The sequence below is a fragment of the Erithacus rubecula genome (genome assembly GCF_903797595.1).
Source record: "Erithacus rubecula genome assembly, chromosome: 12".
In the NCBI taxonomy this organism is placed as follows: Eukaryota; Metazoa; Chordata; class Aves; order Passeriformes; family Muscicapidae; genus Erithacus; species Erithacus rubecula.
The window spans coordinates 1,837,542-1,854,682 of record NC_136664.1 but is presented as its reverse complement, the minus strand read 5'-3'; the positions used below and the strand labels follow the sequence as shown (position 1 = coordinate 1,854,682).

Sequence of the window (17,141 nt, the reverse complement as noted above, 5' to 3'; positions counted from 1 at the left end):
AAAAGTTGATTATTCCTTGCTCAGAAACAGCTCAGTGCCCCTGTGGGGGATTGAAATAAAAACCAAATTAATGAGTATTTTGTGATTTTTGTTCATAATCCCTGGGCAGTTTGAGGTCATTTCTCTCCTGCAGATCAGCACTGGCCTCTGCTGGATTTATTCCTGTCACTGGGCTGGGCTTTGGAAAACCTGGAAAAGTGCCACTAAATCAGAGTTTTTACAGGATGAGGACATTTGACTCATATAAAAATAAGCTGCTGGGCTCAATTAATTAATGAAATTGATTTGCACAGACAGGGGCAGGGAGAGGAGGGATATTGGGAAGGAATGAGAGTGGGGAGGCTCTGGGATGGATTGGGATGATCCTCAAACCATTCCATCATCCCAAATGTGCTTGTATAAAGAGTTTTGGAATGGAAATTCCAAATTTGAGAATTGCCTTTAATCAATTGAAAGGAAAAGTGGAATGAAGAAGAGGAAGAACATTTGAGGCTCTTGGAAAATGACATTTGGCAGCTTTTCCCACACCAGCAGGGAATATTTGCCACAGTGCAGGTTGGAATTTGACAGAAGTTTTTTCATTTATCACTAGCACTGGGAAATGTCCAAGAGAGCTCAGCCAGAGCAGTGCAATTCCACACTCCAGGCACAGCTTTGGAACATGTTTTGATTTTTTAAAAAGATAATATTTACCCTTGTTAATTAATGAGAGAGAAGATTTCTGTTTTGTGCCTGTCCTCCTGTGTTAACAAGGCATTGGATGGGTTTGATTATCCTGTGACTCAGGAAAACCATCAGATAGTTCAGTAAATAGCTTTGTTTACAAGGGACTGCTCAGAAGAATTATTTGGAATTAATGTTTTAAAATCGATTAATTAAATTACATTAAACTTGTGTGTGGAAAAGCTAATCTGGAATTCAGGTGAATTTAATTTAGTTGCTTACAAATATTAATTTACTTAATTAAACAAAGGCTGATTGAATTCTGTGTTAAGTGTATCAATTCTGACTAAGAGTTTTGGCAGAGATATTTAATGTGATTTATCTAATCAGCTTTAAATTTATATCTTTAGTTGTCTGTGATGATTTTTTTTTTCTTTTTTTGAGTATTCAAGTCCTGGAGCCACTTCCAGGCAAGTGCTTATAGGGATGCTCAAGGCTTTTTGCTCCCATTTTTGAAGGGAAAAGAGATAATTTTTAGTTATAATTTCATTTATCCAGCAGGAACAGGTGTCTGGTGGGATCGTGGGATCAGAGGAACAAATTGGGGTCTGGGGTGGGGAAAGGGGGAACAGTGGCAAGAGCTCTGAGGGGTTGGAAATGTTTGGGGAATTTGGGATTTGGATTATTGAGGATGGAAAAGAGCTCTGGGATCACCAAGCTGTGCCCATCCCCACCTTGTCCCCAGCCCAGAGCTCTGGGTGCCACCTCCAGGGATGGGCACACAAACCTCCCTGAGCCCCTTTCCATGGGGAAATTCCTGCTGATTCCAGCCTGAGGCTGTTCCCTCTGCTCCTGTCCCTGTTCCCTGAGCACAGACCTGGGGCTGTCCCCTCCTCTCAGGGAGCTGTGCAGAGTCACAAATCCCCCCTGAGCCCCTTTCCAGCTCCCCCAGGATTCTCCATTCCCTTCCCTGGACTGGCTCCAGCCCCTCAATGTGTGTCCTGGACCTGAGCAGAATCCAGGGGACAATCCCTGCCCTGGGGTTGTGCCTGTGCCACACCTGGGCACATCCCACTGTCCCAGCATCCCCAGTTTGCCCAGTTTAACATCCTGCAGCTCCAGGGGTTGTTACATCCCAAGGGCCCTGTGGAGCCTCATTGTCCCCTGCAGCACCTCCAGCAGAGGAAACCTTCCTGCCCCAGGGCTGAGACAGGAGCTGAGCTTTGCCTTGCTCATTCCCAAGGGATAAGGAATGGTCAGGGTCACACTCACAAAGCTCAGGGAGCTCCAAGCCACAGCAAAGCCTGTCCCCTTTGGAGGCACCCAGGGAATCCCTCCAGGACACACCAGAAGCTGCTCCTCACTTTAAGACTTTGAGGAGCCCCTGGAATTCTCTGGGAGAATCCATAAATGCAGCAGAAATCTGAATTGGTGTGAGCCTGGCTGGCCTGGCTCTCCTTTAATGGAATATTTTCCACTGCCTGGTAGAACCTTTTCCCCATCCCCTCCCTCAAATAGGGGCAAAGTGACCATAAAATATTCTTGTGTTGATCCAACTTCCCTGTGCTGCTTGGGGCAGGAGAAATGGGCACGTTCCTTGGCCCTGCTGTGGTTTATCCTCAGCTTCCTGACTTTCTGTTCATATTTCTTTTTTATAAGTTAAATTTTGTTCCTGGGAATAGTTCAGCACCAGTGGCTGGGTGCCAATGTACATACACTTAATTTAGATTGAATGGGGACTAGAGTTTCAGACAGGAGGTGGAAATTAGGGGGAATATAGAGCAAATTTGGAGAAAAAGAGTGTTTTACGTGAGAAGTGCTGGTAAATACTTCACTGAGTAAAGTAGGTGGAAACTGTAATGCCAAAGTTACTCTGAATTTATTGACTGGAGTTTTTTGAAGCTGACAAACTCCTCAAACTCTCATCCTGGTACATTTTATAAAACTGACTTTCCCCTTGGTTCTGAAAGCAAGGTCAGTAGAATTTCCTGCTAGAACTTGAGATGGTGAATTTGGGAGAGGGACACTTAATTCAAGGTGTGATACCTGCAGTGGCTGCAGCTCCCTTGGACTTTTTGCTTTCCTAATCCCAACATTTCCAAAAATTTATTTCTTTTCCCTCTCATGTTTTGATACAGGATGGCAGCAGAAGGGAATTTTGTCCTGGCTTTGAAATGGCAAAATTGTGTGTGTGAGACTTAGTGAAATTGGAATCAAATCAGTTGAAATGGAAATAATACTGATGTTATGAACACACATTTCTCTGTTGTAGCTGCTCTGCTGGTTGTAGGTTGATGGTTGTGCCCTTGTTTCAAGGCTCTGGGACAGAATATTTGGGTATTCTTGAGGTGAAGTTGAATATTTTCAGCTTAGGGGTGTTGGGACAGGAAATAATTTGAAGAAAGGTTGAATTTAATATTTTTTTAATTTAATTTTGAAGGCACGTGATTGGATCATTGGGTTGCTGTGCAGGACTTGAATGATCCATGTGGATCTCCTGAAACTCAGGAGTTTTTGGGCTAAACATGTGAAGTATTGAAATTAAAAATGATTATTTAAAATATACACAACTATTGCAATTCCATCAGAGGAGAAATTTGCAGCCATGAGTGATTTCAATACACCACGTGCAGCCAATCCTGTAAATAACCAAATCACAACAAATGCTGTATAAATCAGCTTTTCAACACTTGGGTTCTGTTGTAATTTGGCCTTTTCTAGAGCTTGGAGTGGTGGTTGTGGAAATAATTTGAAGAAAGGTTGAATTTAATATTTTTTTAATTTCATTTTGAAGGCACGTGCTTGGATCATTGGGTTGCTGTGCAGGACTTGGATGATCCATGTGGATCTCTTGAAACTCAGGATTTTTTTGGTTAAACATGTGAAAAAACTAAAGTAGATTTAAAATGATTATTTAAAATATACACAACTATTCCTTCAGAGGAGAAATTTGCAGCCATAAGTGATTTCAATACACCACGTGCAGCCAATCCTGTAAATAACCAAATCACAACAAATGCTGTATAAATCAGCTTTTCAACACTTGGGTTCTGTTGTAATTTGGCCTTTTTCAGAATTTGGGGTGGTGGCTGTGTCCCCTGCAGCCCAGGGCAGTGTGTGACACCCTGGAGCAGCTGCTTTGTTCTGCTCAGCCTGGCTGGGCACCAGCATTTCTCAGAAATGGCAAATTCCACTTGCCAAAATGGCATCCACAAGCACAGAAGGACTGCCAGGTTTTTTGGGCTTGCTGCCACATTCTGTGCTGGCCCAAAAGTTCTTTCACCATGAGCAGAATTTCAAGTGATTCAGTGCTGGCAGTGCTGGTATTTTGAATAAACAGTTTGGGGGTGTGGGGAGGTCTCAGAATCCTTCTCTAGGTTCCTAAAAATTTATCCTCTCCATGGCTGGCTTAATGGATTTCTTGGGCTCAAGTGTTAGAGGAAAATCAGTGTGCATAGTTGGATTGGATTCCATGTCAGTGTTAATGGATGAATTATCATTTCCCTCAGTAAAATCTCCATTTATCTCTCCAGTGTTCTTTACTCCAGCTTAAAAAAAGGAAAAAAAAAAAATCCACTGATCTCTTGGTATTCCTTGTCCAGCCCTTTGTAAACTGGGAGGAAACACAGCTAGGAGTGATTTTATTTCAGTTTTACAGGTTGAAGGTTTCTCTTAAAACACTAATAAATCCCCTGGACTGAGAATTCCAAGGGGAGCAAGGCTGAGAAATATTTTCACTTTCAAATCAGGACCATACCCTGAAAATGGTTTCATCAGAGCTGAGCTGCAGAAAAACCAGACAAGTTCTTCAAGAAAAAAGTCAAGTTTTGCTTTAGTTGTAGTAAAAAGAAACTCCTTGTTTTTACTGGGTTTAGGAAGATTTTAGAGACCTGTTGAAATTCAGAATTTGCAGTTCTTGCAAATCTGGTGTAGCTTAGAACTTCCTGAGCTTTGTGAATCTGAACCTGAAAATTCTTTATCCCTTGGGAATGTGCAAGGGAAAGCTCAGCTCCTGTCTCAGCCCTGAGGCAGGAAATTTCCTCTTCTGGGGGAAATTTTTGGAGATTTCACTGGATAACCCCTGGTCATTCCTCTTAGAACTGGAATCTCTTTCTGGAAGGTTGAACAGTGGGAGGTGTTGGTGCAATATTTCTCAAATATGAAATGTTTTGCAGGAGTGCATGCCTGGGGAGCTGCAGTGGTGCCTCAGGGGTTTTGCTGCTGCTTCTGAATGATGTCAGAGCAGGATTTGGCAGATGTGGTTCAGATTGCTGTTGAGGACCTGACTCCAGATAATCCAGGTAGGAAGAGATTTACAGCAGATGTTAACTGCAAATCACTGCTGAGCTTTTCTTTAAAATACAAACCAGGCTTTTCTTCCAAAATAAAATGGCTTTTGAAGCCCACATCCCATATTTTCCATAGCTTCACCTGTGTGTCTCCAAACCCTTTAGATCAGATTATTTTATTTATTTCACTTTTCTCTTAAAGGTTTTATTGCCTGTTTGTTTTTTTTTTTTTGTGCAGAAGTAAACTAACCCCAAAAACAATGAAATATTCCTACAGAGTTGTTTTTTTTCCCCATGCTTTTCCTCCAATGGGAGCTGTCCCCCATCCATTAGGAATTGTTTTGTGTGTAAGACACTTTGTCTCATCTATTATTAAAATTCTTTGGACAGTAACATTGAAAACCACTTCTGCAAGCAAATATTTGGCTATCACTTGCTCAGAAATTGACTTCCTAAGTGAGAATAGATTGAGATGTTGGCCATTGCAAGTTAATGACTGAAAGAACAGAAATGAAATGAGAGACACAGGCCAAAAATCTGCTTTTCTGATAGAAAATGAAAAAGTTACCTCAGGAATGGTCCCAAGGAGTTGGAGGAGAAGCTGGGACCTGCCAGTTCTTCAAAAGTCTCAGCTTGGTAGAGGAACTCAAACCTGGTCCCATCCCCACTGGCAAATATTTGAGAAACCCCAAGCAAGTATCAAAGAACACATTAAATATCTCAATTAAATCCCCCTGCCTTTGTTTTCTCCACTTACTGTGGTTTCAATTTGAGCTTTATCCTCTTGGGTTCCAAACTCTGGCAATGGTTTTTTGGTTTTTTTTTTTCCTCTTTGCAGTTGTGTTGGAGAACCATGAGGTGGCAGATGATGATGTGGAACCTGCCCTGAAACGTCAGAGGATAGAAATCAACTGCCAGGATCCCTCTATTAAGGTTATTTAATGCCCTTTTCTGGTTTTATTTCTAGTGCAAATTAAGTTTAGGGCAAGTTATTATAAGAATATAAAATAAACTATTTTTACCTAAGACTGTAAGTATTCTTGTAGATACTTGTGCATTTTTAGGCATGCATTTAAAAATCTGGATAATTGTCTAATTTTTCAGTGTAGAATTAGTAGCAAGAATTTTAGATGCACTATAAAACATCACCAGAATTAATTCCACTGACCTAAAACATCAGTACTGGACATTTTTTGATAAAGTAAATGAAGTTGACCAAAAAGAAGAAGTTGAGGATGTATTTGTGTTACAATTGCAGCATGTTTGAAGTTATTATTTGAAGCTAACAGCATTTTCCTGATAGATAATTCACATTTAACCCCAGCTCAGGAGCTCAGCATCCCCCTGCTGTTCTCACTGTGGGATTTAGGGTTGGTTTTTGCCCTGGAGTGTGAGTAGCTGATGAGTATTTTAGTGCCACAGGCAGTGTGCTGTGGAATGTGTATTTTGGGGTGATCCCAGGAGCTCTGAAGGAGGGTTTGGGGTGTCAGTGATTGCAGGGCCACAAGATGGCACAGCTGCTGTTTGCAAAGCACACACAGTGCAGCCCTTCCCTCTGTTTTCCCAGGAGAACCCACGTGGAATATGTTTTCTTTTCAAAAAGATTGCTTAGCAAAACAGATTTTATTTATTTGCTTTTCTTGATTTGCTGTTCAGCAGGAAGCTGAAGTGAGTGGCATTAATTGTCTCCAAGATTTTTTCTGTTGATACAATTTCCACTGCAATTTATCTGTTTGGGCAGAAAAAAAAAAAAAACAACAAAACCTCACTGACTTTATCCAGGAGGATGCATCCAGAGATTTATAATCCTTTTGTTTTCACATGTGGACTGGAAGGCTTTGGCAAGTCATTAGAGATGATTTTGCAGTGGATGAAATCATCCTGACAAAGTGCTTAGGTGAAAATGGCTTTGGCTGGGCTGCTTTTGGCTCCCAGATAAAGATCTGGAAGAATCTGAGCCTGCTGAAACGCTCCTGGATGTCATCAGGGGTGGATTTTGTCACCAGCCAGGCTGCAAGTTCCTTTAGGATTGTTTCCCAGGCACGTTTATCCCGAGCTTCCTCAGGAGGGGGGGATGAGCTCTGAGTGCTCAATCCTGGTTTTTCTCCCTCTCCCCACAGTCCTTCCTGTACTCCATCAACCAGACCATATGCCTGAGGCTGGACAGCATCGAGGCCAAGCTGCTGGCCCTGGAGGCCACCTGCAAATCCCTGGAGGAGAAGCTGGACCTGGTGATGAACAAGCAGCACAGCCCCATCCAGGTGCCCATGGTGGCAGGCTCCCCTCTGGGTGCCACCCAGACCTGCAATAAGGTCCGATGGTAAGGACACAACACTCCCAAAAAAAACCCCCTAAATCCATGATTTGGGCATTTCCTCCTCTCTGCACAGCTGGCAGGAGCTAGAATTCATTTATGTCAAAGGTAATTCTTGCAGCAGTTTTGTGTTACTCAGAAGCAGATGCTGGTCCAGGGACAGTTTGCAGCTCTCCCCACATTTCATCCTGACTTAAACCAGACTCCTTCATCCATCCCCTGGAAAAGCCTCAGCAGCAAATTCAGACAGGTTTTTGAGACTTGCTCTGCTTTTATTTATAACTGTTTTGACTTAATGAGTTCATCATCGTTCTAATTGCTTCTCATTTTCCTTCCCTTCACCAGAAGTACAATGGTGTGTGTTTTATGAGCTTGTTTGCTAAAGAATCCTGCTAGAAAAATACCTCTGCTTATTTTGGAGTTAGAAGCTGGAGATGGAAAATCTGTTGAATAATCTAATGCACTTTGATGAAAGAGCAAGCTTGACCTGCAGTCCCTTTGTGTCTCACTCCTCTAATGTGGTTTTAAATACCTAAATCTTGATGTGTCTGTCATCTTATCATCAAGGTGATCCCAGCCAGAGAAATCTGCTTAACAAAAGACTCTTTTCTCCAACACTTCTTCCTTCTTTTTCAGATTTTTTTTATAGCTGGAAAACACTTCATACTTCTCTAAATAACTACTTTTTATTCTCCATTACAAAGGTGTGCAGGCATTTAGTTTTTCTTTTAAGCAGGTGCTGTGTCTGCTTTTACCTCTGCTTTTGAGGGCTTCATACACTGAAAAGATGAATTTTGGCTGAGTTGTGTAATAACAGAAATAAAGTTCATGGAATAAGGACTTGGATCATAGAGGAAGTAACCAGACTTTAACACCAGGGTTTTTGCTAAATACTCTTTTCTCAATAATTGTTTCTTCAAGAATCTTTTTGAAATCTGGGCTGATTTTTTTTTTTTTTTTCATTAATTTAAAGATCTTCAAGTTCTGGTGCACGAGCTGAACTTTTCACTGAGGTTTGTGCACAAAAGGCTTCAGAAACCTTTTCAGGAACCCATGGCCCCTGTGGGACCCTATTAATTCATGCTCAGTGAATGCTTTCCTCTGTAAATTGTACTGTTTTTGAGTTTCTGAAGGGATTTGTCAGACCTGAGCTGCTTGGTTTGGTTTGGTTTGTTTTTAAATCTCTGCTACCATCAGAAATCTGCCCTGGCTGTTGATGGTGCTTCACCTTTTGGTTTGGGTTACAAATGTTGTGGCAGCTCCTCAGCCAGTCTGAGCATCATTTAGATAGAAGACTTGAAGACAGCAGGAATCTCTGCCCCAAATATTTGTTGCTGTTGGTTTGAAGTTGCACATTATCAAAGGTGTGGTGCCAGGAGAGCACTGAGGGCTTTTTGTCCTGGAGCAGACTGTGGCCTGTGGGACTTGAGAGAAAATAGGGCTGGGTGTGTTTAATTTGGCACTGGGGACACTCCAGTTGCACAAAACAAATTCCCTGTTTTTCATCCATAAATCCCTTTATCACTTGTTGATTGTTTCCAACTCAAGGGTGTTCAATCCCACCAGCTCTGTGTCCTTCCCTCTCCCCATCCATCACAGAAGGAAGAGTTTCCCAGAGAAGCTCTGGCTTCATCCCTGGAAATGTCCAAGGCCAGGCTGGAGGTGTTCAAATATAAATAGAATAAATCCAGAGTTAAATGGAGCTCAGGTGTTTTCCAGGTGAAATACAGACCACAAACATCTGGTTCTGTTCCATGTGCACTTGTGGTTAATTGATAAAAAAACATTTATATTTGTGTCTTTAATCTACATTTAACTGTCTTACTTTCATTAATTGTACTCCATAAAGGAGCCAAAATCCATCCTGGTGTCCTTGAACAAAGCTGGCTGGGGGTTGAGCATTGCCTTGTTAATTTGGAGGTTCCTCAGATGCAGTTTGGTACCAGATGGGATGTTGGAATTTGCTGTATTTGAGTAAGTGTGGATCATTAAAATGTTTGTTTTACCATTGAATTTAATCAGCAGAACAATGGAATTGAGTTTGGAGAACAAGATTTGTCCACCCTCTCTGCAATTTGGCAAAACCTCCTGGCTCCAGGTCCCCCAAATTCCTGAGCTGTGCTCCTGCTCATTGTTTCCTTGTTTACAACTGGCTTTGGGGTCAAATAATGCAAATCTGAGAGTTGAGATGATTTTAAATGAGGTTGTAAAGCAGGGAATGTGGTGTGGAATGAATTGTAAGGGGACTGTTCTAGATTTAGCAAAAATACTGTTTCTCCTGCATAAAACCTTTAGAAAAACAAACAAACCTAAAGAAATATAATCAAGGGATTGGTGTATAAACCCTACAAGAGCCAGAATTCTATTTTAAAAATTTATATATATATCTATATATTTATTTCTTCTGTGAGTTACAAACCCCTTGGCCAACCTAATTGCATTTTTATCAGGAGGATTTTTACAGATTATAATAAACTATCCCCCTATGCTAATCCAGACTTTTAGCAGGAATAATAATTCCTCAGCCCTTATCAGTGAGCAGTGGCTGCTGAGTCTCTTCCCTGTGTTCACTGCAGTTGATATTATAACTCATTAGGGGATGTAAACCACTTTATATCCTTTTATTTCACTCAGTGATAAATAAATTAACATTGTGAACCTGCAGGATTTTTTGCTGGTATTAACTCAATTTAAGAGCTAATTGTTCCTTCTTGGAATTGCTTCTGAAGACCCTGAATTTGCAGGAGGATTTAAATGGATTTATTTGGAAACAAAGCAAGGAGCAGAGGATCAGGGTGAAGGGTTTCTTTTCAAGGTGCAGGTCCATGAATCCCACACTGAATTCCAGACCTGGAAAAAACATTTCCTTGGAAGCAGATTCAGCCCTGGGGTGAGAGGGAGTCCCATAGAGAGGCAGAAATTTGGGGTAAATTCTCAAGGTTTGGTTTGGAGGAGCTTTGGAGTTGCCCAGGCTTTCAGGAATTCTGTCACTCTGCAGCAATCCAGGTTTATTTATCTTTTATTTATCCTTTTCTGGGGCCTCACCCAGCAAAGCAAATGTGCAAATAGTGAATTCTGGACATGACCACAACTGGACTTTTGTCCTTGGTTGGGTTGAACCCTCTGGGGCCCATAAATTCCCAACTTTTCCCTTTCTGTCAGCAGCCTCTGGCATGGGAACAAATGTTTATTTTGAATTCCATCAATAATTGCAAAGAATTATTTTCAGTATTTGAGTTCTAGGCTGAGGATTCTCCCAGGTGGAATTCTGGGGTTGTTTTCCTGAAGGATTGAGGAGGAAAATGACACAGTTGTTTGGGATCTGTTCTCACCACCTTCATTTTGGTTACACTCCCAGCTGGGGAACAGAGTCAACACTGACAATGAAAAAATCATCATTAGCACTTCATGAATTCAAAAATTCAACTTAGAATAACAAGATTTTTAAAGAGCACAGAAGAAGTGGAAGCCAAATTTTTTGAGCAAAATAATTTGGTAAAGTAAGATTTCAGTTAAGGAGGTGAGAATTTGAGTGGCAGTTAATAATTTTGTAAATTTTGCATTTCCAGCCTTTTGAGGCTCCTGTTTTCAGTTCTGATCAAGAGATCAAGGGGTTTTTACACATCAGTTGTGTGTGAACATTCTGTTTTCAGGTTGCTGTGCCTTGAAATATGTGATGAAAACCCCAAATTCCTTCTTGAGGTGCACTAGAAAAGTTTCTCTGAAATTTCCAGTTCTGTCCTGCATTCAAAAATGGAGTTTATAAACAATCCAAATGAAATAAGGCATTATTAGATTATCTGTCAGCTCCTCTTTCTTTATCCAGGGTTCTGTTTTTTCTTTGGCTGTGGAATGAAAAAAAAAAAAAAAAAAGCTTCTCAAAACTTGATATCCTTAATTCCTTGGAAAACACGACAGTGCTTTCCAAAATCTCCTAATTTGTCACAAAACTTGTCAACCTCAACCTCTTGAGGTTTAATTTTTATTTTGCCTTCCTGGCCACGTGGATTTCATGGAGAAGATTTCTATCAGCTGATATTTATCAGCACCATAAATTGATATTAGAAATAAAGGTTGGGATTTTTATGAATTCTGAATTCCCCCAGCATGAGGAGGAGGAGGTGGCATCTTGCATTAAAATGTTCCCACAACTGATTTCTTGTGGAATTTCACATTCCAGGAGTGTTGAACTCAGATATTGGGGACCCAAATACCCAGGAAAATTTATTGATAAATTGGGAAGCAATGCCTGATTTCTAGCATGTAAGGGGAGAGGAAAAGGTCATTTATGGAATTAAACCAGCAATTGAACATTTTCACTTTCAGCTGTGCTGTGGAGAGTTCAATAATTCCTGCCTGGAATTAATTTATAAAACTTTTCAGACTGACCAAGATTTGAACTGTGGATTCCTTCTCCCCACTGCAATTTTTCTCAAGTTAATGGTCTCTGATGAAATATCATTTCTGAGAGTCCAATAATTCAAGTGAGAGCTGAGCAAGTAGCAGCTGATGATTTAGGGCTGAGAAAAGGATGGAAAAAGTGGTTTGGATATTTTTAATTGCAGTGATGCTGTTTCAAATGTGCCTGTCAGGCTTAAAACACCAAAATCAACTTGGACAAAGAAGTGGGTTTTGAATTCTTAAAGAGAATTTACACTGAAAATCAGATTTTAGGTAATAAAGCTCCTTCAAGGTTTAGATAAAGGTTTCAGATGTGGTACCAGGTTTGATATTTTTGCTAGGAAATTGTACATTTTCCATTTCCTTGTTAACTTAGCTCAGGATAAATGTGCAATCCTTTAATTTGGGAGGTTTGCAGGATTCCTGTTCACCCTGAGCCACATGTGGATAAACAGTTTATTTATTCCCACTCAGCTGAAACACTTGTTGAAACACTCAGGAAATTCTTTTGGTTCCATTTAGAATCAACATTCTTTAATTGGGAAGGTTTCTAGAAAAGGAAAAAAAAAAAGAAAAATACATGAGAATCAAACAGGATTTGGGGGACAATTACTGTGTAAGAACATTTAAAATCAATTGTAAGATATTCAAATGTGGGTTAAGCTCCTCCCTTGGCAAATGCCATGGATGAGATGAATTCCAGGGAAAACAGAACATTTAATTCCATGGCTCCATGAGGAATAAATGGAATAAATGCCATAATGGAATAAATTTCTTTCCAGGAATACATGGAAAGGTGCAGGATGTGGAATTTGGTTCAGGCCAATGTCTTTCTGCCTGAAGAACCAATTAAAAATTATTATATTTAATAGAAGTGGGTAGGTTTTTACCTCATGGATGTTGGAAAATGTGATAATGTTCAGTGAAACTCTAAAATTTCTCTGTGAAGCAGAGCACTGAGTTGTGAAAGCCTGTGTTCCACACAATATATTTAATTTATTGAGCAGACAATAAACAGAAGGGGGCAGAAAAGCCTTATTTATTCTTTTGGGTTCCAGCTTGGCAGAATTGAAATATTTTGAATGGGAATTTGAAAATCCAGCAGTAAAAGCAGTCCATGAAAACTTTTCATGTAGATTGGGGAGTTAATTCTGCCAGTGCAAGAAGATGAATGAAGAGGAGAGCAGGTAATCAATTAGTGATTAAAGGCACAAGAATTGCAAATAAAAGGGATTTAGGTGATGTCCCAGAATAATTTTCAATTTCAGTTTAAAATACCAGAAATTCAATTTTTAAAAATTGCAAAAAAAAAAAAAACAAAAAAACCCAAAAAAACTTGTTTTGCTTTTGGAAAATCATGTGATAATTGAAATTCAGAGTCATTTGAAAAAGAATTAATTAATTTATGTCAGTGGGTTCATTTAAAGCAGGATGGAAAGGAGCAGTAGAGGGATTCCCAAGGATGAACCAACCTGAAAAGTTGGAATTTCTGCTCCTGGAGTCTTTTCCAACCTTTGTGGCTCTGTCACATCCAGATCTCACTGAGGTTGTTCCATCTGCTCCCCTAAAACCCTTGGAATGTTTTTCCAAACATCACCCCCCCCCTTTTTTTATTTAATTTTTTTTTTTTTTTAGGAACTGTACATTTTTGCATATCTTGAGCTCCATCTCTTTGTTCCACAGCAGGAAATCTGCTCCCAATAACTCCTGAAATTGTGTTTTTCATACCAAGGGAAGAGCAGGATTTCTTTTAGGTGCCCTCAGGGGATCTGGAAATTCAAGATTTAATCCCTGATTTCATTCCAAGCATCCTTGGAATGGCTGGAAAATGTTTGTGGTGGTGGCAAGGGCACAGAGCAGGCAGGGAATTTTGAAAAAGCAGAATTACCTGGTGACAATTATTTACAAACCCCTCAGAAAAAACTCTTATTTATTTGTTACCTGATGATCACTGAGCCTTCAATTCCTATCATTCATATCTTGAAATCCAATTTACAACCCCCAAAATTTTCATGCTTCACTCAGACTTCTAAGATCAAAATTTCCCAGAAAATCATCTCAAAACCAACTATTTATACAATGAAGAATTCCAAATCTTCACTCCCCTATTTTCTAAACATGCAGAATTTCTTTTTGAATCCATAATTTCCCTCCTGAAGGCTGCTGAGCACAATCTCCACTTGCTGCTCCTTATCTTTTTCAGGAAGTTAAGACTCAAAGAAGGGCAATAACTGGAAATTTCTTCCCACACTGCCTGAAAACAAGATATCTCTGCTCTTGGATTTTTATGAGTCCATTTATCTTCCAAAAGGTGCCATTGACCTCTGGCCTGACCCAGCCTTTTCTTGGCCATATTCAAAACTAGAAGACTGATAATTAATTTCATTTCTAGGCACTTTTCAATCCTGCTGGCCTGGATGGGGTTTTTTCCTCTTTTTCCCCTGTTTTTTTTTTTCCATTTTTCCCTCTATTTCTTCCTTGTATTTCCCCCTATTTTTCCCCTATTTTTCCCCCCTATTTTCCCCCCCTATTTTCTCCCCCTATTTTCCCCCCTATTTTCCCCCCTATTTTCCCCCCTATTTTCCCCCCTATTTTCCCCCTATTTTCCCCCTATTTTCCCCTATTTTTTCCCCCATTTTCCGCCCGATTTTCACCTATTTTTCCCCCTATTTTTCCCCCTTTTTTTCCCCCCCATTTTTCCTCCTATTTTTCCCCCTATTTTCCCCCTTTTTTTCCCCCTATTTTTCCCCCTATTTTTCCCCCTATTTTCCCCTATTTTTTCCCCCTATTTTTTCCCCCTATTTTTTCCCCCTATTTTTTTCCCCTATTTTTTCCCCCTATTTTTCCCCCTATTTTTTCCCCCTGTTTTTCCCCCTATTTTTCCCCTATTTTTCCCCTATTTTTTCCCCTATTTTCCCCCTATATTTCCCCCTATATTTTCCCCTATTTTTTCTCTATTTTTCCTCTTTTTTTTTCTCTATTTTTCAATTTTTAAAATATTTTTTCCAATTTTCTATTTTTAAAGCTTTTTTCATTTTTTCTTTAAAAACTATTTTCTCTCTTTAAACCTATTTTTACTAGTTTTGTACATTTTTGCTATTTTTCTAAATTTTTTTCCTTTTTTTTTTTCCTATTTTTCCTGCTTTTGTCTATTTCTTAAATTTCTTGAACCCTGTGTCACCACACTTAATTTTTACAGTTGCAACTGTGTTCAAAATCAGAGATTTTCAAATTTTGTTGCTTTTTTTTAATTTTTTTTTTTTTACACCAAGATCTGAAATGATTTGTGTCCTCATTGAGGGGATGGAAAATCCCTGGAGGAACAATCCTGGCTTGGGGTCACCTCTTGAACTCTTTGAAAATTATATTATCATTTTGGAATTTCAACTTTTCTCAGAGCCCAATAATCCTCAGTAGAAAATTTAGATTTGAAAATTGGATTAAAATTATTAAAAAAAATTAATCTTAAAACTGATAATAATTTCTCCCTCCAGCCAACCTCCTCTGTAGGTAAAGATGGAATTTTACAACTTACAAAATCACTGATTTCTCCTAACTTGAACTGAAAATTCACAGTTGTTTAAATTGTTTGGATAAAGCATCATTTACTTTATCTTTTATTATAAATAATAAAATCCTTCTCATCTCCAGGAGTTTTTCCAGCCATCCTGGGGCTCTGCTCTCTTCAGAGCACAAAGAGAATTTTAAATCCTGAAAATGATGGATGCCATTGCTGCTTTTTTTGCCCATTTTCTCTGACTGAACCATGAATTTGTGAATTTAATCTGGAATTATTGAGGTTCTTCTACACCCTTGACCTCCCACCTGCTCTGCTTGTCCCACCTTTGTTCTCTGCATTATTTGGGGTCATAAATCCCAAATTCTTTGCCAGTTTGCTGGGGGATCCTGAGTGGGTTTTCTCACTCTTTTTTGGGGAGGAATCCTTAACTCTGTGAGCAGCAGGGGAAGGAAGCAGGTGCCCATCAGGGGGAAGGAGCATTTTGACATTATCTAACTAAAAAATGATGAAAAGATGCAAAGAGGGGCAGCTGGGAGGGATGAACACGAGTGGTGGTGACAGATAAAACAGGGGGAAAACAAGGAAAACACCACATTGTGCAACAATGTTTGTTATATTTAGATTTTCTCCCTGTTGGGGATCGTTGTGATATTCCTGCACACATGAAGTCAATATTGAAATCTTAATTTAAACTGGAAAATATCAGAATTTAAGGCCTTTTCCAGCCTGGTTTTCCTTAAGGCTGGAGAATTTTTCACTGAAATCTTAATTTAAAATGAGAAATATCAGTTTAAGGGCTCTTTGCTGGAGAGTTTTACATTGAAATCTTAATTAAAAATGGGAAATATCAGAATTTAAGGCCTTTTTCAGCCTGGTTTTCCTTGAGGCTGGAGAGTTTTACATTGAAATCTTAATTTAAACTGGGAAATACCAAAGTTTAAGGGCTCTGGTTTTCCAGCTCCTCTTCCCATTAATGCCTCTCCATGGGAGTGAGGACAAAGGGAAGAATTTGTCTGAAAATCTCACTCCAAGTCAATTCCAGGTTTTTACAGAAACACTTTTGATCCTCATGGGAGAGAGAAATGTCATCTCTTTCCTTCTGATTTTTTTTTTTCTCTCTCTCCAAATGGAAAGCTGAGCTGGGAAGAGGAGGAGAGGATGGTCCTGGCATTGCCAAAATTTTTGTCAGTGATTGGCAGTTTATTGGCAGTGGAGCCTTTAAGATGAATGATCAGATGTGACTCACACATTTTCCATACTGAAAATGACCTTTGGCAGCAATTTCCTTATGCAAAATATAGCCTGGCCTTTTGTATTTAAAAAAAAAATAATTTAAAATTCAGAGGCTAAATATGCAATCATTAATTAATAGGAATATTTTCACCTGTAATTTGACAGATTATTTAGTGAACTACATTTAAAAAAAATCCCCAAATATCTGCAGGTTGCATGCATTTAATTTTTTTTTTAAATCTTTTTTAAGAGACTTGTGTCCAAGAAGAGGCAAATTGCAGCTGCAGTCTCTCCAAGTCCTAAAGTTGTTGGGGAAAGGAATAAATGAGCACAAATGGAAAGTTCAGGGGCCTGTGCAGACACTCTGGGTTTGTGAAACTCCCCTTGAACCTGGAATATTTTCCTTCCATCTTCCCCTGAGGACTCAAAATTTGCTTCCCTTGGGATCTGAGGGAATTCCAAAACTTTCCTCCTCCTCCTCCTCCTCCTCCTCCTCCTCCTCCTCCTTTGTGTTTTCTGTGTTTTTAAATACTGAATGAATAGTTAAAGTTGTTTCATTTTCATCTTGGAGAGTTGGAAGAAAGGAATTGGAATAATCCAAGGGTGCACTTGGCTGTCATGAATTTGAATGGATTTTTGTCAGCTTGGCCCAATATTTTGATTTGATGGAGAATTCCATTTTTAATTTTCTATTTGAATTTTCTATTCAACAAATTTTTAA

General features: G+C 39.5%; 1 protein-coding gene across 3 annotated transcripts in view; it reads left to right on the top strand.

Moving 5' to 3' along the window:
* The window catches only part of BANP (BTG3 associated nuclear protein), a 114,897-nt gene that overhangs the window by 5,310 nt on the left and 92,446 nt on the right, over window positions 1–17,141 (top strand). For all 3 annotated transcript variants that reach the window (XM_079316010.1, XM_079316009.1, XM_079316011.1), the window contains exons 2-4: window positions 4,839–4,964; window positions 5,791–5,885; window positions 7,073–7,272. In XM_079316010.1, coding sequence (XP_079172136.1) covers window positions 4,895–4,964; window positions 5,791–5,885; window positions 7,073–7,272 — 365 coding nt within the window. In that variant the 5' untranslated portion in view covers window positions 4,839–4,894. The remainder of the gene's footprint in view (window positions 1–4,838; window positions 4,965–5,790; window positions 5,886–7,072; window positions 7,273–17,141) is intronic.